The 24,772-nt window shown below is 43.2% G+C and overlaps 1 protein-coding gene across 2 annotated transcripts in view; it reads left to right on the top strand.

Moving 5' to 3' along the window:
- The window catches only part of LOC146862017 (broad substrate specificity ATP-binding cassette transporter ABCG2-like), a 319,514-nt gene that overhangs the window by 36,446 nt on the left and 258,296 nt on the right, over window positions 1-24,772 (top strand). For both annotated transcript variants that reach the window (XM_085641178.1, XM_085641179.1), the window contains exon 2: window positions 19,900-20,126. In XM_085641178.1, coding sequence (XP_085497304.1) covers window positions 19,918-20,126 — 209 coding nt within the window. In that variant the 5' untranslated portion in view covers window positions 19,900-19,917. The remainder of the gene's footprint in view (window positions 1-19,899; window positions 20,127-24,772) is intronic.

Below are 24,772 nucleotides of genomic sequence, written 5' to 3'. Positions count from 1 at the left end.
CACTTTTTGGAGCCCTCTCAATAAGTCTCGACAGACCAGCGCATGCGCTGGGTCAGGCGAGACCTTAAAAGGACAGGATTAAGAATGTTCAGAAGGATCCCACTTTGCACAGTGGGGAGAGGTGTTTACAGCTTCAGCGACATGAGCTGATTGAAGAGCCACGCTGGTGAGATTTGAGTGGCAGAAATCATTCCAACTCTTCCCCAAAGTTAAAAGCGAGTCTTCTGAAGACTCTTAGCATCCTCTTCCTTCGTCGTAAATGGCAAATCCACAACTCCTTCTTTTCGTCCTGATGAAGAGCCTGTCACATTATTGACTTAAGGCTCGCAACATCAACGCTCTAACCGCTCTTAGCAGGGCAAACTCACTAGTCCTTTCGCCTGAGATTGTGTTGGCCATTAAAAAAATCTATTATTTACAATACTGCTAAGAAAGTGCGAGACTGTACTTTTCTCCGTTCAAAGCAGCACAGAGTAAATGACTTTCATCCGTTGATGGTGTATTTTGATTGTTATATGCCGTTACGTATTTGCTCCTATCCAATGAAAAGCTAATTGTGTGTGTTTTCTTACACATTAGTTGTTTCACCTTGCTTCGCTTGACCACTGCACCGGTTTGTACCAATATGTTTTTCTTAGCACCAACTATTTTGTTTTTGTGTCAATGTGTGTCACGATAATAAATAGAATGAATTCAAATTAGTTTTCCTATTGTTTTCTCTTTTTTATATTTTGGTTGGTTACCTCTGATTTCATTTCCAGTCTTTAGGTTCTCATGTTGTTCCTGCTTGTGATCTTTATTGTTAATCTGACTATTTAAATATCTACTGAATGAGCCATTGTTTTTGACTGAGACACAGAGAGTTAGTTTAAAAGAGATTAAAAATGGAAAGCAAACCAAAGTAGAAATAGAAAAAACTTGCGGTTGCATACAGATTATCCAGTAGTGAGAAATTAACCTCGAGTGACAGTCAAAGATAAGAAAACATTTTCATAAGACCACAAAGCAAGTGTGAGAAAACCACACCCACAAGTAGCTAGACTTTCAAAGGAAGTGGAGGTGTGGTTGTGTCCTATGGCATGCCATGGTACCTATGCCAGGGCCAAAGCGGGAGTGTGTTGATATTTTGATTTTGGATTTTTTAAAGGGTTTATGGCGGCTGCCACTAATGTAGCGTGGACTAAGTATTATGCAACAAAAAAAAAACTGTCATCGTTTTTTGAAAATGTATTTGAATGCAGAAAGAATAGTAGTGGAAGAAAGGTAGTATCCGGTTACTTAATGAAAGGTGAGTTTTTTTTACCAGGAAATCATGCAAAATCCCCATAACCTTTTCATAATTTTTTATTTGAACATCAGACTTGGCTAATATCGTTTGTACCCCCAAGTATAGACTACATTTTATGATACATTTATAGTAGGCAAGAGGCGCCCGCTCTGGAACTCCCTCCATGGTAGGGCACCATTTTCTGATGGATTATCACAGAAAACTGAAAGGTTTTATTCACCTTGAGGTATGTGTAGATAAGAGTAAAACACAGGAACTTCAAGTGTTGATTCACACACCAGAAAGTAACTTCTAGGTTAGGTCTCCCAGCTACTAATATCGAAATAATCCAACGAAAGGCAAAGTCATGCCAAACACCAAGCCAACACTGACTAAAAAACCCTATATCGCTTACTTGTGGAAACAGGAGAGGTAGTTCCTGTTCATGCAGAGGGGCAGCAAGCGTCCTAGTGTTTGTAAAGTTTCAAAGAAGAACAGATTCCACCTCAAAGGAAATGCTCAGGTGACCAATGTAAACAGGAATGTCCAGTGTCATAAAATGTCAGCCCCCCACCCTGTAGAATGAGGCGAAGGGCCCCGGAGCCTCCTATATCTTACATATATTGGTTGGCCTTCTGCTAAAGTGGGCCCCCCTAAAGGGTTGGGACCCCCTGGTAGGTTGGGGCCCCTGCTTGCGCCATGAAAAAGTGACTGGAGAGAAACGACAAGCATACAACTGGATTTACTAGCAGTGATCACTGGGGCTGGTTATCTAGAGAGTCTATTATGGTTACTTTATGGAAACGGCAAAAGATAAAATGCGTCATTGGCATGCCATGTCCTAAGGGAAATGCAGTTCTCTTGTAGAGCGGTTTGTCTAAATACTGCCTTCAGGCAATAGGCTCCAAAATTCCCTCTGCGTGTTGAGGGCCAGACAACCTTGGCCACCTGACTCAAGCCTCACAAGCAAAATAAGAAGGAATCGGGGCATGTGCAGGGACAGCGGGAGTGGAGGCCCTCTCGAACACTCATTGGGGACTGCTTAACCTTGAGGTAAACGGAGAAATGTTTCTTCTTTACAAAAAAAAAATCTTAGGTATCACCTCCTAATATTACAACCTGCTATACAGAGCTAAGTGCCACTCATTCACAGAGCCATGTGGCAGATCACTTACAGCAACTTACGAACTGCCAAAGGTGCAGGCAACATGCGGCACAAAATAAAAAAAACAAGTTAACATACCATACAGCGGCAAAAAGCCCTCAGACTATAGTGTGTATTTTAGTACAACATATTAATTTTCTAATAAAAGTTTGGACAAACTGCATCCTTATGGGGATTTCAGCATTCTATTTTGTATTGCGGACTACTACAAATTAAGACCAAGGGCCTTATTTGGAGTTTTACACACAGGAGGGGGTGTTTTCACCATCATAACGCAGAGACCGACCCACAAGGCTGTTCTCTTTCCCCACCTGGTGGATTTGCCTAGTGGTTGGGATACAGTGGGTTCTAATAGGCTGTGTAGCCTGAGGCTCTGGCTTAAATATTCACACTAGGGTGATTAAGTAACATTATGGCCTGTCATTTTGTAGCTTAAGTATGATGGAGCCACTTGAGCTGTATGTATGAATATCTGAGAATTTGTGTCCTGAGTGGTAGATGACCAGGGGGCATATGTATCAAAACCCGAATTTGCGAATCTCAAATAGCGATTTTTTGAGAATCGCTATTTGAGAATCGCAAAATGGGATGTATTTAAAATATCGCTAATATTTAGCGATTTCTTAAAATTCCTTAATTGCGATTAGCAAATTGCGAAATCGCAATTAAGGAATACCTGCCCATTCATTTCTATGGGCCAGGAGACCCATAGGAATGAATGGGAAGTAAATTCTCAAATTGCGATTCGCAATTTGCTAATCGCAATTTGAGAATAATTTCAAAGGTGCAAGGGTGTCAAGATGACACCCTGATGCACCCCTGAAATCAGCATGTCTAAACATATGGCGCACATACATGCCCTAAGGGCATGTATGTGCGCCACGTGGCACTTATTAAAATTTAAAATAGTGCATTTTTAAAAGAATTCGCAAATTACCACCAACTAGGGGGCATATGTATCAAGCGATTTTTTACTCGCAAACGCTGCGATTCGCAAAAAACAGCGTTTGCGAATTAAAAATCGCTAAACGGTATGTATGAGCCATTTTTCAGCGCAAATTTAAGGAATCGCTAATTTTGCGAGTTCCTAACTTTTCGCAAGCATTTAAGAAATCGCAAATTGGGATTTCTTAAATGAAATGTAACAGGCAACAAAGTTTTGCGAAAAATCTGTAAGAAATCGCAAATTACCACCAACTTCTAGTTGGTGGTAATTTGCGAATTCTTTTAAAAATGCACTATTTTAAATTTTAATAAGTGCCACGTGGCGCACATACATGCCCTTAGGGCATGTATGTGCGCCATATGTCCACACATGCTGATTTCAGGGGTGCATCAGGGTGTCATCTTGACACCCTTGCACCTTTGAAATTATTCTCAAATTGCGATTAGCAAATTGCGAATCGCAATTTGAGAATTTACTTCCCATTCATTCCTATGGGTCTCCTGGCCCATAGAAATGAATGGGCAGGTATTCCTTAATTGCGATTTCGCAATTTGCTAATCGCAACTAAGGAATTTTAAGAAATCGCTAAATATTAGCGATATTTTAAATACATCCCATTTTGCGATTCTCAAATAGCGATTCTCAAAAAATCGCTATTTGAGATTCGCAAATTCGGGTTTTGATACATATGCCCCTAGAAGTTGGTGGTAATTTGCGATTTCTTATGGATTTTTCGCAAAACTTTGTTGCCTGTTACATTTCATTTAAGAAATCGCAATTTGCGATTTCTTAAATGCTTGCGAAAAGTTAGGAAATCGCAAAATTAGCGATTCCTTAAATTTGTGCTGAAAAATGGCTCCTACATACCGTTTAGCAATTTTTTTTTTATTCGCAAACGCTGTTTTTTGCGAATCGCAGCGTTTGCGAGTAAAAAATCGCTTGATACATATGCCCCCAGGTCCCATATCCAGAAGAATTATGTTTGTTTAGTTTTCCTGTCAAAAATTCTCCCCTCGCTTGTTCCCATGTACCAGTGCCATAGGAAGTTATATCATGAAGAGGTACCTCCAAGACCATCAATCAACCTTTACTCTATTGAAGAAACAGGACTGTTGTTTCTTCAAGCTTCCATAATTTGGCCTGTTTTCACTTCGTAAATTATTCAATGCGGTACACTGAACTGTATCACGCCACAACATGTTCATCAAGAATACTTTTCGGGAAATGAACAAGGAGTCCTTTTTCTTAGTTCGTTCATTTTTTGAAAGGACAATTATAAACACATACAAATGTTATACAGGGGATGTTTTACATACATTTGACAAGAATTGCGTACAAAAACACACTGGTTTAGGACCAAACATGTTTGAGCAAAAAAACATTGACATATTTTGTTACATATTTAAGAAAGATTTAAACAAAGAACATACAGGAAAGGTAAGTGGGATACACAGATATCCAGTGTCCTACGTTGTCAAATTTAAGGGGCATTTGTCATTATAGCCCTCGTTCATGTAGTTTTCAACAGTACTACATGGCCCTATAACAGTAGTGGTCAGAGCTTAAAACGATGTCGCAATGAGATTTTATTTGATTTTGTCATCCATGATGTGCAGTTTTATGCACAGATGTTGCACTCAATGGATGCTCCTCGCCCCATTTGTGTGTGCGCTGACACAAATGGGGCGAGGAGCATCCATTGAGTACAACATCTGTGCATAAAACTGCGCATCACAGATGCATTTAAAAAAAAAAATCTAATTTTAAGCTCTGACCACTACTGTTATAGGGCCAAATAGTACTGTTGAAGACTACATGAACGAGGGCTTTAATGACAAATGCCCCTTACATTTGACAACGTAGGACACTGGATATGCAATTGTGTAGCCCCCTTTTTTTCCTTTCTTTGCTTTGTTTAATTCTTTCTTAAATATATAACAAACTATGTCAAATAATGTTTTTTTTCTCATACCAGTGTGGTGTTGTACATAATTCTTTTCAAATGTATGTAAAACATCCCCTGTAAAACGTGTGTATGTGTTTATAATTGTCCTTTCAAAAAATGAATAAACTAAGAAAGAGGACTCCTTGGTCATTTCCCGAAAAGTATTCTTGAGAAACATGTTGTGGCGCGATACAGTTCAGTGTACAGCATTGAATAATTTACGAAGTGAAAACAGGCCAAATTATGGAAGCTTGAAGAAACAACTGTCCTGTTTCTTCAATAGAGTAAAGGTTTGATTGATGGTCTTGGAGGTACCTCTTCATGATATACTTTGCATTGATACCAGCCTCCTAAGTCCTCTACTGGATCACTCTCCTTTACAACACACAGTGTCGTAGGAAGTGACATCATGTGAATTTCCGATTAAAGGAGTGTTGAACAGATCGATTAAGTGTCTGTGTTCATTGGCCAACAGTTACAGTCTCAGTTCATGGTTTGCTAAAAGTCAAGGTGGATGCACTCGGTGATGATTAGCTAAGAGGGACGGTAGAGACAAAGTCCAGAACATCACACACCTATACTTGGAATGTTAGGCCACTCTTCTCCAGTACCACAGGTGTGGCATTCTTCATCCTTTTCTACTTGGGCCAGAAAATATGTTCTGCCCTATGGCTTTTCTTCCACGCAGGTGGATCGCAATGTACCAGGGGCTACCTGTATATGGAACTGTGTAATTAGAAAGTTGGCACCTTAACCCAAGACTTGAGTGTCTGTGCAACCTGCGGTGGCTTTTGGTGTTCAATGTGGATATGGGATACGAGTGGGATGATTGTGCCATGGGTGGGAGTGGCGCTCACTATAACCGGTGTATCTGATATTGCACTTCTTAGGTATATGGTGCCCAGGGAGGGGGTAATCACCCAATGCCCACAGTTTAGATCCAAGAATCTGTACGACAATATAAATCAAGCCCTGGCACACAAAATAGTATTCAAAGTCAATCACTTGTAGTCAACAAACAAACATGACATATGTGGATGATTTTTAATGTTCTCTTTTAGTAGCTCCAGCCAACACGTGTTTCGTTGTTCGGGACAAGAGACCCGCGACTTCCTCAGGGCAGGAAAACATATACAAAACAAAGTATAAGCCCCTACATGTGGGCACAGTTGAGGCATATGGTACATGTAATGTGATGTAATGTGAAAGTGGTCCCAAAGAAGAAAACACACGTATATGAACAGTATCCTAAGGGAATACAAGATCTGATCTGTGTGGTCAGAGATATCCACCGCGTACGTGCCTATTCATGCCATCAAATTTACATCTTAGTCTGTTACATAGATCAGCAGTGTCGCATAATATCTGATGTGGGTGACAGAACAGAATATACGCCAGAAAGCCGTTAACCAGGGTAGAAGGGCTATCGGGTGCGGCGGGGAGAAAAGGTAGGGACACCCATAAAGAAAGGGGACAGGTGCACATATTGATTATGTTATTGGTGTGAGTTGGTAGCAAAGATGTTTTACTGAGTGTAGGCCCAGGCCTACCTGTATATATACCGGAATCAGTAATGAGCCTGAAAAACGTAAGACATATTAAAATCCTGTATACCACTCTGGATTAGATATAGAGCAACAGAGAAGAGGAGGGAGGCCAATAGTAACCAAAAGCTGTCATCAGGACATACCTTCTGACTGGGTATAATTCTGTCCCAGCCTAATAGCGGCTGGAAAGTCCAAAGATAGCGTAGATATTTCAGTCCTTGTTAAATCTGTCAATAAAATATAGGAATAATCAAAATACTATAGACCTCAGGTTTATTCCTGCAATCACCCACATCCCAAGTGAATGGTGCATCTATATGGTAGTGCAACGTCGTAGCATGCAAGCTGAGTGTTGCAGTAATTACATTAAGCAATGTGATAGCAGCAAGGTAAATGTGCATATTCTAAACAATGACGAGTGATCCGGAATGCCAGTGCAGTACTTTAACTATTAGGAACAGGGTCATATGACACAAGAGTTGGGACATTGCTTGCATAGTGCGAGTAATCAGTGATGAGTGATGAATAGTCCGGCATGCCGGTGCAGTACTTGGATTATTAGAAGCAGGAGCCTACGACACAGAAATTAGGACACTGCGTGCATAGTGCGAGTAATCATAGACAATATGTGAGAAAGTGGCTCTGTATATACTGTTCCCAAATAGGTACAGGGTGTACAGAGTCCACAGTCCCCAGAAGTTTGGCAGAGGCTAAAGTTAGATATAACCTTACTCTCTAAAGTGGTAGCTTGGTCGAGCAGTAAGGCAGTATCAGAGGACAGTGTAAAGCATTTGTTGCACACACTCAGTCAGCAAATGGTCTCACACACTCAATAACTGAACTCTAGGCCACTGGTTTATATATAAAAAATATATGCTTGTTTTATTTTAGAACCAACAATAGGTATTAAAATATACTTTCTCAGAATGAGATGCTTCATATAAATACTTTTGCAATATGCAATTGACTTTTGTAGAAAGTTACAAGTGGTTGCAATAAGCAACACAATTTTAAACACAATAATACATTGAGTTCAATGGAAGTTTCAAGTTATTTGCAACAGATTACTTTTAGGATTACTTTTGGAATTCCAGGACTGGATCCTAGATTCAGTCCTGGGTCAGTACTTGGAATCAAGTGATAAAAGTCGACTTAATTACTGTGATGATTTTTAGACAATATTTTGCTATTTTAAAAGTTGACACTTAGAAAATATTTCATAGAAAACAGTCAATGATTCCCTATGGCAGAAAATTCAAGTTGCAGGTATAGTATGTTCTCGTTACTTTTGTAATCCAGTACTGGGTGCCTAGACTCAGTACTGGGACCTTTATCCAAAACAGGTAAGTAATTACGTTTTCAGAAATTATACGCTTTTTAAAGAATATTTAAAGTTTGCAGAAATTGACAGAAGAAATTTCACAGAAAAACAGTCCATGATTTCCTATGGGAGATTGAGTTACTGGTAAGTACAGTTGTAAGTATTTTTCAGAGTCAGTGCTGGGCACCAAGATCCAGCACTGGGAGCTTACCTAATAGCAGGTGAGTATTTTTGTTTTCGTTACTCAGCTGATTTTTGGTGAATATTTTAAGTTTTGAAAAATCCACACTTAGAAGAAATTTCAGGAAAAACCAGTCAATGTTACCCTATAGAGAAAATTGAGTTATCGGTTTAAAGGTAAGTACTCGACTGGCAGAGTTAAGGTTCTGGGCATAGACTCAGGGGTCTCCCAGGGTCAGGTAGGTACAGTTGGTTCACCCTCAGTGGCACAGGGGAGGCCGGGTGCAGAGAGAGTTAGGCCCAATGTTATCCTATGAGAGGTAGGGGGGCCTTGGTTGGTGGCTGCTGACTAGCAGGCCACGCGGCTGTGGGAGCTGGGCTCTTGGTCACTTACTCAGGGCAAGTGGGGAAGTAGATAGGTGTAGAGGTTGCACTGCCGGGGCCACTCGGGCGGCTGGGTGCAGGGTGCTTTTGAGCCTTCGGGCGCACAATTGATTTCAATGGGAAAGCTCCGGTTTAGAAAAAGACTGCAAGCTCGGGGACGAAGATTCTTCAGGTACCACCACCACTTTGAGAGGTAAGTTGGGTAGTTGGAGGATAGGTAGGTACCCCGGGATTGGTCACAGGGAGCCGCAGGGCGCCGGGTGCAGGGGTGCCTTTTGGTGTCGGGAAATCGTACCCTCTGTTGATCGCGGTTGGGGGGGCACCTGGTTCTGAGGCTGCAGGCTTCTTCAGGAGTGTCGAGGGAAGTCCTTGGGTTCCGGACTCGGGGTCACAGTCGCCGTGGGGTCGTCCTCGGGTCTTTGTTCACTCCGGCACAGGCCAGGCTTGGCGGGTGCAGAGTGTGCTGGGTTCGCAGTTCCGGGTTGCTGCCAGGGATTAGAGGTAGGTTTTGAGTAGAGCCTCTACTTATGGGAGTCTCAGGGGGCTTAGAGTCCAAAGGTAGCCAGGTCCTCCGGGGTTTGTGAGGTTGCTGGCCACAAGAGATGCCGGGTTGGAGCAGGAGCAGGTTCGAGGGTCGACAGGCCGGTAGGGCTGGGGCCAAAGCAGTTGGTGTCTTCCTCTTCTTAGCAGCTGCAGGGCACGTCTTCTATCTTCTAGCTCTTCTTCGGATTTTGGAATCTGGAATCTGGGGAAGGAAGGTTCAGGGTGCCCCTAAATACTAGATTTAGGGGCGTTACAGGTGGGTGAAGGGCAGGGACCAATGGGTCCCTGTCCTGGGGTGGGTACACCCCCTATTCTGCCTCTCTCCTGTGGGAGGGGGCAGTAGCCTAGTCCTGATTGGGCAGGGCTTCCCATCTTCAAGATGGCGAGAGCCCGGAGATGTGCTTCACCTCGCCTCCCCCACCTGAGGGGTGGGGTTGGCAGGCTGGCACATCCCCTCTCCTTATTTGGGGTGTCCGGCCAAGCTTCCCGCCAGAGTGGGGCGTTGCAGTGGCCTGGGGAAGCTCACAGAGGCGGCATGCCTTTGAAGCTTCCCCCTGCCCATCCTGGGGGAGGAGATTTAGCACCTCGCCCAGGATGTGCATTGTTGCAGGCCCAGGAGAGCAGGGGCTCTCCTACCCAGGGGTCCAGCAAAGTGTCTGCTGTGTGGCAGCCTAGGCAGCCTCAGAACAGACGTGGATTGTAGGTTAGGTTTTAGGGGGCATCTCTAAGATGCCCTCTGGGGTGCTTGGTACATCAAATCCCACACTGGCATCAGTGTGGGTTTAATGTGCTGAGAAGTTTGATACCAAACTTCTCAGTCTTCAGTGTTGCCATTATGGTGCTGTGGAGTTCGTGTTTGATGAGCTCTCAGCACCATGTACTCTTAAATGGCAGCACTGCACATACAGTGCCCAGGAATGGACCTGGGTATTGTAGGGGCACAGGGCTCATGCTCCTGTGCCCACACCACTGGCATAGGGCACCCAGCTAGAGGGGTGGCTGATGTATGCCATGGCAGTGTAGGTGGTGGGCATGGCACACAGGAATGTTTGCCATGTCAACTTTGTATTGTACCCAGACATCCAGCCTGCAAGGGCAATGTGTGTGTGTAAGGGTACAGGGCCTCTAAGGGTGGCACAATGAGTGCTGCAGCCCTTAGAGGCCTTCCTTGGTCACAAGGCCCTGGGTACCTAGGGTACCATTTACCAGTGGCTGACATGTGGCCAGGGTTTGCCAATTTGTGTTTTGTGTTTTAGGGAAGGAACATAGGCCCTGGGCACCTGATTGGCAGGAGTCCAGGGCACACTCAGTCAAAGTACAATCAGCAATTCAGCAAAAAGTGGGGGCATACCATGCAAGAAAGATGGCACTTTCTCACACAATACGTGTCTTATGATCCCCGAATTGATCCAAGTATATAATTGCTGCCATATATTTCGGTGATACTGAATAGAGAGCCCGGTTAAGCTAGAGGGCGCACCAATAAGGGCCATAGTGGTTCCGAGGCAGAGTGTAATACAGCTGACATGTGCATGTGATATTATCAGGGTGGTGTGTCGAAACTACTTAAGGGGACGATATTATATTTAATGTCAACGGATTACGTTGCGGCATATTGGCGGCAATCAAAAATTGGATCCCAGTGTCTGAATAACTGCCACTTACCCGACCTTCATTCCGGTTCAAAGCGGCGTAGTCTGAAAAGTTCGCAATGCGCTGTGAATAGAAAGAACTAACATGAAGCTATCAGTAACGAGCTGCAAAGTAAATGTCTGTATTCCTATGATGCTTGCAGTCAATACCTGTGTGTGGCAGCGTCTGCGATGACCTCCGATCCCGGCACCTCGGTATGGCCGTATGGGTTTCGGATCCGGAAGTCAAGGGCCTTAAAGTAGCCCAGTAAACTAGCACGCGGTCTATTGGAGCTAAACGAGAAAATAGCCGCCATATTAGGTGTGGGGTCCTGTCTGTAATGCAGTAAAAGCATATGAGACACAAATCATATTATCCAGTATCTCTGCAGTGATCAAAGAAAGTACCACACTTGATATTTATCAGGAATATTACTGATAATTAAATTTATATAAAAGATAAAAAACGCTCAGCGTTAGTATACTATCGATATTAGAATCCATCACCATAGATATCAGTGCATGACCACCAATATGTAACAATTTGAATTGCAAGAGTGCGCTCTCATGTCTCTATCTGGCACGTATCTCAATCCTACAAGGAGGAAAATACCTAATGTCCTAAGTTACCTGGGGATTGTTATATGTGTCTGCCCGACTGTTAGATTTGGGGGTGTCTAGTTGGCACAGGTCTGCACTTGTGACAAATAGGGACCCGTGGCTCTAGTCAGGTTAAGGGGGTACACTCCTACAATAACCCCTGCTCACCCCCTTGGTGGCTTGGCACGAGCAGACAGGCTTATCTCAGAGGCAGTATGTAAAGCATTTGTGAACACATACAGTAATCAAGTGACAACACTACAGATGGACACCACACAGTTGTATATTAAAAATAAGTATTCTTTATATAGATTTAACACAAGACCATAAACGACAAAAATCCACAATACTTTTACTTAAAATGGTAGTTTTAGCTTAGTTCTCTTTAGTTCTTAAATGCGACACTTTTAGTTCAATGTACCTTTAGATGCGTCACGCAGGGCAACGAAAGTGTTGCAACGATGGTGATGCGATGAAAGTTTGGTGCAAAAAAATAGATGGGAAGATCTTCCTGATCCGGCACTCTTCTCCGAGGTTGCGAGAAGACTCGACTCGATGCGTCAGCTGCAGCGGCGACACCCTTGTTCCGTGTTGCGACGGCAGCAGCTCCAACGGCGGCATGCTTCTCCGTGGATGCGAGGCGCTTTTCTTGATGTGGGGCAATGCGACAGCTAAAGCGGCGACATCCAAGATGCGACGGCAGCGGCTGCGACGGCGACACGCTTCTTCCTCGATGCGAAACACTTCTCTTGATGCAGTGCAATGCGACAGCTACAGCGGCTGCGACGGCGACACACTTCTTCAGTGTTGCGTGACGCTTCTCATGATGCGGTGCAGTGCGTCAGCTACAGCGGCGTCACCCTTGTTTCGTGATGCGACACGCTTCTTCTCCGTGAGTCGTGCTTCCAGCTTCTTGCGACACTCAGTCCCTCAGAAGGCCCAAAACAGCAGCAGGCACTTCCAAAGAACTCTGGGGAGCTAGGGTTTGAAGTTTGTTGTCCCTGTGACTTCAGCAGGAGGCAAGCTCTTTTCCAAGCCCTTGGAGATCCTTACACAAGTTGAATGAAATTGCACACAAAGTCCTTTCTCCTTTCTTTGGCAGTCAGGCAACCACTGCAGGCCAATCCCCCAAGCAGCACTCCAGCTTAGGGATAGTCTATCCTCAGTTTCTTCTGGTTCTACTCCTCAGCAAAGGTTTCTTCTTGTTTCCCAAAGTGATCTAAAGTTCTTGGGTTGGGGTCCCAATATTTATACTAAGTTTTCCTTTGTTCTCTGAAGGCAGAGAGGCCTTTGCCTAGTCCAAACCAGTTTTTCGTCAGTCCTGGAGCTCTTTGTTTACATTACTCCTTCTTTCCTTCCAGAGTGCAGGGCAGAGACATCAGACGCACTACAGGAGGTGGAGCCAGCATTGTGGAGGGAAGGCACATCCCTATTCAGGTCCCAGGTGCAACTCCTCCCTCCCATCTAGATGCAGATCTCTCTATTCACCACTGGGCTGCCTCACCCTGTCTCATGGAATTCCCCAGCCCTGTCACTCAAACTCCAGACAAGGAATACACAACCTAGCAGAGCCAGGTTTGAATGGTTAGACAAGAAAATACCTACTTTCTAAAAGTGGTATTTTCAAACACAGGATGTTGAAACCAACATCACTAAAAGATGCATTTTATCATTCTGAGTTCAGGCATACTAAATTCGAATTTCTACCATGTTCCCTTAGGATTATAAGATGTAATAATCAAACAGCCCATTCTGGCCTATGGAGAACAGGTAGCCTTGCAATCGTGAAAAACGAAAATGGCTGTAATTAACTATTAGAACATGCCACACACACCAGGGCATATTCTACTTTATACTTACAATGCACCCTGCTCTTGGGCCTACAATAGCGGTGTCTGATATGCAGAAAAGGGAAGGTGTAGGGACTGGCAAGTGGGTGCACTTGCCCAGTCAGCATGACAGTACCAGACTGCATGCAGGCTCTGCAATGGCAGGCCTTAGACACACTTTTACAGGATGCTTCTGTGGGTGGCACAACCAGTGCTGCAAGCCCACCAGCAGTATTTGGATTACCAGCCCTGGGCACTCCTGGAGCACTGTACTAGGGTCTGACAGGTAAACCAAATCCACCAATCATGGAATCACTAATCCATACATCAATTTGCAATAGAGCGCATATGCACTTTAGCACTGATCAGCAGTGGTAAAGTGCCCAGAGTCATAAAACAGCCAACAACAGGTCAGACAAAATTTAGGAGGAAGGCAAAAAGTTCAGGGATGACCCTGCAAAAAGGGCCAAGTACAACACCGACCATACGAGGAAAGCCCCTGACATCATAAGGAAATCCAAGTAATTCTGTTGTACCGGGTTAAAAAATTTGATCAGAATTGCGTATGTGTGTCTGCCCGACAATTAGAGGAAAGCCCCTGACTTCATAAGGAAATCCATATAATTCTGCAGTACCGGGGTGAAAAATTTGATCAGAATTGCGTATGTATGTGTGCACGGATGTATAAGGATAAATACAGTAATTTTTCGGAGCACTACACTATCCCTAGTAGGATGGCGGTAATATCCATACGTCACCCAGACTCATGGTATATATAAGGTGCAATGGGTATACCTATCAAGTTTATGAGGAGGGATACATGAGAAAATCTGAAAAAGTAGGATTAGAGTACGCCAAGGGAAGGCTATTATGTTATTGCATGCGCCAAATACACCATCTTACAGCACTAGTGTATCTTAGGCAGGTCATGAATCCTTATTATTGACAATTCTAGTATTACATATGTACAGTATATGTTATTACATTGGTCAACAGTCTGCTGTCACATATTAGCTATACAGGTCCTATGTCTTGATTATTGAATGACACATGTAGTCCAAACACATGCCTATACAAACGTAGGTACTTGTTTGTGGCCTGTCTAAAACATATCTTTCACAATGTTACATATTATATCTCGACGCACTATTACAGTACAGGATACTCTATCTTCTCATTCTGGCAACAAGTTAGAGAGATATAAATCTTGTGTCAGTATTGTCTTGTTCGTATATGGATAGGTGTGGGATATGGTCAGGTGTTTATTCGCCCAGGAAGTAGTGTAATTCATGGTCTGTATTCATACCATGTTCTAACGCCTGGAGCTTCATTATCCATAGTGCTTCCCTCAGTCTGAGGTGTAATTCCTTATTACCCCCCTGGGGTCCGCATCAATCCGATCAATCCCACAGAAGGACAATCTCTTGTGTGTCCCCTGTAATGTGCATTCTTTGACGTGTGTCGCTGTCGAGTATCTGGGATCGTGGTGCTTGATGGCCCTAAGGTGTTCATTAATTCTCTCTTTGAGTGGCCTAATTGTGCTGCCAAAGTAGAAGAGGCTGCATTTGCATATGAGCATGTATACCACATATCGACTATTACAGTTGATCATTTGTTTGATCTCATACAATTTTACCTGATGGCTCTGGAAGGTTTTCGTGTTATTCATGGTTAGGGGGCAAATTTTGCAGCTGCTACATTTGTGGAAGCCGGTACATCCCTGTGTCAGCCAGCTGTGTTTTGTTACGGATTTAGGGTAACTCTGGCTTATCCATGATCTAATATTCCTGCCTCTTCTGTATGTGATCAAGGGTTGGTTAGCAATAAATTCCTTCAGTGTTTTATCTGTACTTAGTACCCGCCAGTGTTTTTTCATACTGTTCCTTAGAGCTATTGCGCCCTCATTATAGTTGGTCACCAGTCTCACTCTGGGGGATGTCTTGTTCTTGTGTGTGCCATCTTTGAGGGTGTCAACTCTTTTGGTTTGTGCGATCTTTCGTTCTGCTATATCAATTGTATGTGTATTATAGCCTCTAGCTCTGAAGCGATGCTTCATGTCCTCCTTGCATGCAATGAAATCCTTATTTTTACTGCAGTTTCTCCTAGCCCTCACATATTCACCAAATGGTATGGATTCTATCTGGTGTTTCGGATGTGAACTGCTTGCATGCAGCACTGCATTACAGGAGGCAGGTTTACAGTAAAGTTTGCTTTGAATCTGTTTGTCCTCTATTTATAAAGTCACATCCAGAAATTCTATTTCTGTGGTGCTCAGGTTGTATGTGAGGTGGATCCCCATATCGTTGGAGTTCAGATGTTCACAGAATCTTGTCAGATTATCCATGGTACCTGACCATATCATGATGCAGTCGTCGATGTAACACCCCCACTATATGATTGATTCATTCCATGGTGTTCCCCTTGGGCCCCAGATCCACTCCTCCTCAAAACAACCCATGAAATGGTTGGCATTAGAAGGAGAGAACCTGGATCCCATGGTGACTCCCTGTATCTGTTTCTACCACTGTGTTTCGAATAGAAAGACATTGTTGTTAAGATTAACTCAATCATGGTAATGATCATCTCTATGTGAGCCCACTGTGTAGCTGGTCTTCGACTCAGAAATGTTCTTGCTGCTTTGATTCCCAATTCAGTTCTAATGTTTGTGTATAAGGCAGTGACATCTAGTTTTGCTAGGATCATACCTTCCTCCCATGTGACATCTGACAGTATACTTAGGATATGTTTGGTATCTCTAATATGTGCAGGTAAGTTAGTTACCATTGGTTGTAGAAATGTGTCCATGTATTGGGATAGTTTCTCAGTGGGGCCCCCTATACTAGAGATGATTGGTCTACCCGGTAGAAATTGTTGGTTGTTATGTATCTTGGGTAGGGCGTAAATGCAAGGAAATCTAGGTTTGTCTACTTTAAGATAGAGAAACTCATCTTGGTCAATGAGCCCATTGTTGAGCCATTCCCTCAAATGTGTGTTAATAAGTGTTGTCAGTGGGCCCATTGGATTGTCCTTTAGTTTTTCGTAACAAGTGTCATCTCCCAGTTGAGATAGGATTTCTCTATTGTAGTCTGTGATATTCATGACAACAATATTTCCGCCTTTATCGGCTTCTTTAATCTTAATATTACATAATTGACCCAGGTCTTTCAAAGCTTTACGTTCATTCACCGTCAGATTATCTACTAATCTGTGCCTGTGTTTGTGATCCTGATTAAGATAACTATACATGTTCTCTGTGGCTAGTTTGTGAAATATATCGATATTGTTACCACTGGGCAAAATGGGGGTCCATCTGGATTTATTCCTAAATCCACTGGTCACATTCGTGTCAGTTTCTATGTGATATTCCCACAACAGTTCATCAACAGTCATGTGGTCGTGGTCATCATCAGTTAGAGACAGTAGTAGTTCCGTATCCCTAATGTCGTGTATAGTAGATACATCAGGAAAAACATCCTAAGGGTATGTTTTCACTGCTTTATTAGGTCTTTGGTTACATTCAAAGTATTTTTTCAATTTAAGATTCCTTGTGAACTTAAATAAATCAATCATACCATTACACACCTCCCCATATTCTTTAGGACAAAATCCCATCCCTTTTTCAAGTACAGTGATCATGTCTCTTGTAAGTATTTGATTACTTAGTTTGATCACCGCTACACCTTTGATTTTGGTTGGGTCTAGTTCTGTTTGTTCCACGATCTCAGTCTCATTCCTTGTTTATCCTCCTCTACTCCCTCCTCTCTTGCCCCTCCTGGTTTTCTTGTAATATTTTCCCTTCGTTTTGGTTGGTCTCTGTTCCCTCGTTGGATTCTTTTGACCTTTCATAAAAAACTGTTATCCTGGTTACTATCTAAGGATATTGATTCAGCATCACTGCTGCTAGGCATGGTATTAATTGAGGTTGAGCTGGAACTTGCGGGAGTCATAATGCGTGCAGGGTTGGTCCCATTCTTATTATCCCTATCTACCAGATGGTCATATTTCTTTGCAAAGGTAAAATGCGACCTTGCTTATAGTCTATTTCGTCCCTCTTAAGTTTACGAGCTTTCCTTTGTCTGATGTCTTCCTGGTGTTTGTGAATTACCTCATTTAAAATCTCATAGTTTTTCTCAGTGGCCTCCTTGAGCCAAAGATCTCTAATTTCAAGTTCCAGCTGTGCTATCTCATCCTGTAGTTTCTTAACTTTACGTTCTGAGTTTTCAATCAGGATTTCCATTAATTTATTGGAATTGGATGTCAATTCTTTTTCCCAGATTAACAAAAGTTCCTCATCTAAATCATTGTGTGTAGGGAGGATCTGTGAACGAAGCCCCCTTGGTATTCTCTTGAGCCTGATGTACTGCCCAAGTGTTGCACCGTCCCACCATTTTGAGTTTTCAGCCATACGTAGTTTTTCCAATTTTATGAATTTCTCTCTAAGTCCCTCTTTCTTTTTGTTGGGATTACCACTTGCTAAGGAGGTGACCACTGTCTCACCTCTCGCTAAGCTCTCAAATATGTCTTCCGCTTCCTTATTTCTATCATCGTTTCTATCTCAAGATGTGTGACCGTAGGAGCCGCCCTACCAGATACAGTCCAAATGGAATACGAGTGGGATGATTGTGCCCTGGGTGGGAGTGGTGCTCACTATAACCGGTGTATCTGATATTGCACTTCTTAGGTATATGGTGCCCAAGGAGGGGGTAATAACCCAATGCCCCACAGTTCAGATCCAAGGATCTGTACGACAATATAAATCAAGCTCTGGCACACATAAAATAGTATTCAAAGTCAATCACTTATAGTCAACAAACAAACATGACATATGTGGATGATTTTTAATGTTCTCTTGTAGTAGCTCCAGCCAACACGTGTTTCGTCGTTCGGGACAAGAGACCCGCGACTTCCTCAGGGCTGGAAAACATATACAAAACAAAGTATAAGCCCCTACATGTGGGCACAGTTGAGGCATATGGTACATGTAATGTGCAAGTGGTCCCAAAGAAGAAAACACACGTATATGAACAGTATCCTAGAGGAATACAAGATCAGATCTTTGTGGTCAGAGATATCCACCGCGTACGTGCCTATTAATGTAATCAGATTTATATCTTAGTCTGTTACATAGATCAGTAGTGTCGCATAATATCTGACGTGGTTGACCGAACAGAATATACACCCGAAAGCCGTTAACCAGGGTAGAAGGGCTATCAGGTGCGGCAGGGAGAAAAGGTAGGGACACCCATAAAGAAAGGGGAAGGGTGCGCATATTGATTATGTTATTGGTGTGAGCTGGTAGCAAAGATGTTTTACTTGGTGTAGGCCCAGGCCTACCTGTATATATACCGGAATTAGTAATGAGCCTGAAAAACGTAAAACATATTATAATCCTGTATACCTCCCTGGATTAGATATAGAGCAACAGAGAAGAGGAGGAAGGCCAATAGCAACCAAAAGCTGTCATCAGGACATACCTTCTGACTGGGTATAATTCAATCCCAGCCTAATAGCGGCTGGGAAAGTCCAAAGTAGCGTAGATATTTCAGTCCTTATTAAATCTGTCAATAAAATATAGGGATAATCAAAATACTATAGACCTCAGGTTTATTCCTGCAATCACCCACATCCCAAGTGAATGGTGCATCTATATGGTAGTGCAACGTCGTAGCATGCAAGCTGAGTGTTGCAATAATTACATTAAGCGACGTGATAGCGGCAAGGTAAATGTGCATATTCTAAACAATGACGCAGTGGATATCTTTGACCACACAGATCGGATCTTGTATTCCCTTAGGATACTGTTCATATACATGTGTTTTCTTCTTTGGGACCACTTGCACATTACATGTACCATATGCCTCAACTGTGCCCATATGTAGGGGCTTATACTTTGTTTTGTATATGTTTTCCAGCCCTGAGGAAGTCGCGGGTCTCTTGTCCCGAACGACGAAACATGTGTTGACTGGAGCTACTACAAGAGAACATTAAAAATCATCCACATATGTCATGTTTGTTTGTTGACTACACGTGATTGACTTTGAATACTATTTTATGTGTGCCAGGGCTTGATTTATATTTCAATGTGGATATCCTTGAGTTGTGTTGTGTTGCGATGCTGCAGTGATCCCTCCAGTCTAGGCAGAACAGTGTAATGCAAGTGAGTGTGGAAAGAGAAGAACTAAAGAGGTCCTAACTGTTGCCTGTTGTATGGGTGAGAGATTTTATGCGAGAGAAGAGTTCAAAGTAGTCCTATGCCTAAACAAATGTTACGTTCATGGTTTTGGCGGAAGCATTCCCTGGGAGCTTGAAATCCATTAGGTAAGCAGTAATGTGGGCGGGCATTTTGGTGTTGGACATAAAATCCTTGAATATCACAGCGAAAACATGTATTGATATCAGTAGACCGAGAGATGGATTGAATAAGCAGTTTACACCATGCATGGCCATACCTAGAATTACCTTTGTCATGGTTGTAATAATACTATTTTCTACCAACTAATGTAACCAAACGTCTTACGCCAACTTTTTTTTTTGTCGCTAGGAGTACCTACCATCCCTCATGTCGGAGGTGCCGGACCACACCGTAATACCCATGTCGGAACCAAGTACCAATGGCTTTCATGTGAAGAAGGTGTCCTTGAATGGCCATCAGAAAAGTGTCAAAGGAAGCACCCTCTCCTTCCACAACATCTGCTACACAGTGAAGCTGAAAAGTGGCCTCATTTGTCGCCCAACAGTTGTTGAAAAAACTATACTATCTGATATCAAGTACGTATCTAATGTTTCTCCATCGGTTACTCGAGGAACGGGGAGTCCTGAAGGGAAAGCGAGAGAGAGCTGAGGGTAGAAAATGTTTTATGGTGGTTAGTCTGGCCTGTTGTGTTGCTACGTTGCGAACATTTCTCATCAATTTACACGTTTTCTGTATCATTTTCTTTTGTGCATCAGTGAATGAATGCCCAGAACATGCTCGCTTCACTTGTAGGATAAGTCCTATTTAAAGTTCTATTTAAATACAAAGATGTGTTTTTCGGGTTGACGAGTTCGAGGACCTTCACAGGTATAAAAAATATTCAGGGGCAGATAATAAGTGTCACTCTTGCCAGGATTGTTGTCCGGAAGTTGATTAAAGAGTGTAAGATTGAAGCTCGACTATGCAGCCTTGGTGTTCGGTGTGCAGACATTTAACTGTACCGGCTGCAGGTTTCAGAGCAGTTTAGGGTACTGGCAATCTTTAATCAGTAACTTTCCCTCCTTTTAAAGGTCCGAGTACCTTCTGGCTCAGCGCCTAGACACCTTTGGGTATTGGAAGCGCTATACAAATCTTCATTACATTTCACTCATTCTATTAAAAATTAAACATGGACCATACCCACGAGCAATATTTCTCTGTAGTGATAAATCATGCATGTGCCTATCAGAATATTATGCTCGACAGAAGACAATGTTTGCACAGCAGAAACATATGCGTGCAATGGTGTTGGTGCTGGTTATCCTCCCTGACAGACAATGGAAGCAGCGATTCACATTGTGATAATCCTCGTTACGCCTTCTACGGAAGGTTGAATATTATTTTTAAAGCTGTAATGTACGTATTTGTATTGCAGCTGGGGAGACTAAAGAGTAGATTGTTATTCCGAGGATAAAGTGGGAATTGATAGATAAAAAAGAGGCAGAGAGAGGTGTTTGTAAGGACTTATCATTAGTAAATCACTACTGCCAATTGCTCAGTATTATCCGTTGTTGAGCATTATGACTCAGTATCCTCAATGGCTTTCTATCCTCAGTAACTCAGTATAATTATTGGTCAATATTGTTGGAGGCTCAGTATCGTCACCAGTCAATTATTTCAGTAACTTGGCGCAGGCAATATTACCGTAAGGTCAGTTTCATCAGCTACTCAGTACCCACTGATCATCATCGGACCAATACCACTGTGAATAATACTGACTTAAAATTGGCTCAGTAGTGTCACTTTCTCATTACCGTCAGTCGTCCAGTGCCATCAGTGATTGAGTATGATCCGTACCCCAGTATCATTGCTGGTGTCGGTGGCGGCACAGAAGTAACAGTGGCACAGTATTGTCAACTTCTAAGTGTCCTCTAAAGTGAGATTTGAGGAGGCAGGGTCAGAATGAGGATAAATGAATCCCTGAGTATAGAGGAGGGGAGTATTCAGAGAAAATGTTAGTCAGGGGACTTCTGATGGCCTTTTATTACCTGAGACAGAAATTCCTATGAAATTCAATTCAGGTAAAGACACTACCAAAAACAATATATCTCCCACTCTTCTTAAAACTGGTGTTATTTCGCAACTGATAAATTATCCCACTTTAATCTGCCCCACTTCAATCTAAAACAATATGTACCTCTCCAATCTGCCCCACTTCAATCCAAAACAATTTGCCCTACTCCAATCCAAAATAATCTACCCTACTCAATTCAAAACAATCTGCCCCACTCCAATCCATCCAAATCCAACAATCTGTCCAACTCCAATTCAAAACAATCTGCCCATTCCAATTTGCCCCACGCCAATCCAAAACAAGCTGACCTACTCAAGCCAAAACAACCTGCCCACTCCAATCCACCTCTTTCAAAAAACCTGTCCCACTCCAATATAAAACAATCTGCCCACTCCAATCTACACCACTCTAATCCACCCCATTTCAACCAGCCCACTCTAATCTGCCCCACTTCAATCTGCCCCACTCCAATCCACTCCAATCTGCCCCACTCCAGTCTGTCCCACTCCAATCCACCCCAACCCAATCCAAAACAGCCTGAGCCACTCGAATCTTGTCCACTCCAAACCAAAACAATCGGCCCATTCAAGCCCAAAAAAGTCTGCCCACTCCAATCCAAAACAATCTGCTCCAATCCAAAACAGTCTGCCCCACTCCAGTCTACCCCACTCCAGTCCAAAACAGTCTGTCCCACTCCAATCTGCTTCACTCCAATCCAAAACAATCTGCCCCACTCCAATCTGCCCCACTCCAATCCACCCACTCCATCCCTTTTCACCCCACTCCAATCCACCAAAAACCACCTTACTCCAATCCGATCCACCCCACACCAATCCAACCCAATCAGTCTACCCCACTCCAATCCACTTTATCCCAATCCAATGCACCCACTCACTCTTCCCATTTCACCCACTCTCATCCAATCACCCCACTCAATCCAAAAAATCTGCCCAGTCCTATCCAAGATAGGCTGCCCCACTCAGTCCACCCCACTCTAATCCAATCCACCTCACCCTAATCCAATCCACCTCACCCACACAATCCAGTACAATCCACCCCATCCCAATCTAATCCACCCACCCTATCCAATCCACCACAATCCAGCCAAATCCAATTTACCTCACTCAACCTCACCCCACTCCACCCCACCCCAATCCAGTCCACCCCACTCAATCCAATCCACCTCACTTCAATCCAATCAACCCCCACTGCAGTGCAGTCTACTCCACTCCAATCCACTCCACGCCAATCCAATTCACCCCTCTGAATTCCACCACACTCCAGTCCACCCCACTCCATTCCAACCCACTCCACTACAATCAAATCCACCCCAGCCTAATCCACCCCACTCCACTGCAGTCCAATCCACCACACCCCACTCCACTCCAGTACACCACAATCCACCTCACTCCAATCCAATCCACCCCACACCAATCCAGCCCAATCAATCTACCCCATTCCAATCCACTTTATCCTAATTTTATCCACCCACTCACTCTCCAATCCACCCACTCTAATCTAGTTCACTCCACTCAATCCTAAACAATCTGCCCACTCTAATACAAAACAGACTGCCCCACTCCAATCCACCCCACTCCAATCCACCTCACCTCACTTCAATCCAATTCAATCCAATCCATTCCACATCGTCCCCGTCTAATCCACCTCACCGCAGTTCAATGCACCCCACTCAATCCGATCCATCCAGCCCACCACACACCAATCTACCCCACTACAGTCCAATCCACCCCAGTACAATCCAGTCCACCCCACTCCACTACAAACCACCCTACTCTAATCCAGTCCACCCAACCCCAATCTATCCACTCCACCCCAAACAAATCTAATCCAGAGCACACCAATTCACCCCAATCCAATCCACCTCACCCCATTTCAGTCCACCTCACCCCATTTCAGTCCACCCTTCAACAATCCACCCCATCCCATCCACCCACTCAAATCCACCCCAATCTACTCCAATCAACCCCACTGCCTCAATCCACTCCACCCTATTCCATTCCACTCTACGACACTGAACCACTGAACTCTACTGCCCCTTACTCAACTCTGTGACACTCTACTCCACCCTACTCCAATCTACGACACTCTACTCCCCCACTCCACTCTAGGACATTCCATACCACTAACTTTTAGCCATGCTGAACAGCAGCCACACTGGTGTACAACACGGAAAAAACACATTGACAAAGCCAACAGCTCTTGGAGACCTATTGGCTTTGCCAATGCTTGTTTTGTTATATTGAGGGCCTGTTTTATGATATGCTCGGCCGGTTTTTACAGTTATTAAAACATTCCCTGCAGCAAGCTCAAATCCATATCGTCTTCCATAGCTGCAAAATGTATACAGCGTAACTTTACAAGTTCAAATCAAATCAATTAAAAAATGTATTTGGCCACGTTCTGGCCATAAAAGTAAATTTTACATAAAAACATGTGTGTTATAGATAAAAAATAACCTTGGTTAAAATAAATTCAGAGTGAGACATGTTCTAACGACCCGAGTCATAGTTGTTAACCCACCATATTATTTCGTTTAGGAATTGCCCCTGATAAGAAACGTGAGACCCCGTAACAAACAAATGGGGAAGAAAGCATTTGTAGGTAGATCAATACTGGCCTTACTTGTGCAAATTGGCAATCTCTTAAAAGTGGTAGGATGTATTCAACTCGCAGCTCGGTATAAAAACCACAAAAGAACATTAAGTGCAATAGGTCTTGTTCAGAAAAATTATCATATGCACATGGTTGCGAGGAGCCTATCTTAAAAGACCAAAATGGTTGAGTTAAAATACCAGGACTTAAAATGATAAAATGTCTACATGTAGATTTCATAAGTTCATTTGCTTCTCTATCCAACTGTCTCCTCATTAAAACTTGAGTTTTTAGATTTTTCACAGTTTCAGGGTGCAGCTTTCTGGGTTGATTATATAGCTCTGGTTGCCCAATAGCTGAAAGCTGCAGTGAAATGTAATTTAACCAAGGAATTTCTGCAGCTCTGTCCAAACTCATGCAGTCCTTTAAGATAGTCTGGTTTAGATTTGGCTTTTCTCTGGACCAAAGTTTTAGCCACCATATCAGGGATGACAAAGCAATGTTATCTGTCAAGTAGCCATGCTTTAGTTCCTCATGTATAATAAAAGTTGGAAT

Source organism: Triturus cristatus, chromosome 2_2 (genome assembly GCF_964204655.1).
Source record: "Triturus cristatus chromosome 2_2, aTriCri1.1, whole genome shotgun sequence".
Taxonomy (NCBI): Eukaryota; Metazoa; Chordata; class Amphibia; order Caudata; family Salamandridae; genus Triturus; species Triturus cristatus.
The sequence above is the reverse complement of the archived record's forward strand: the minus strand, read 5'-3'. Positions and strand labels throughout refer to the sequence as shown.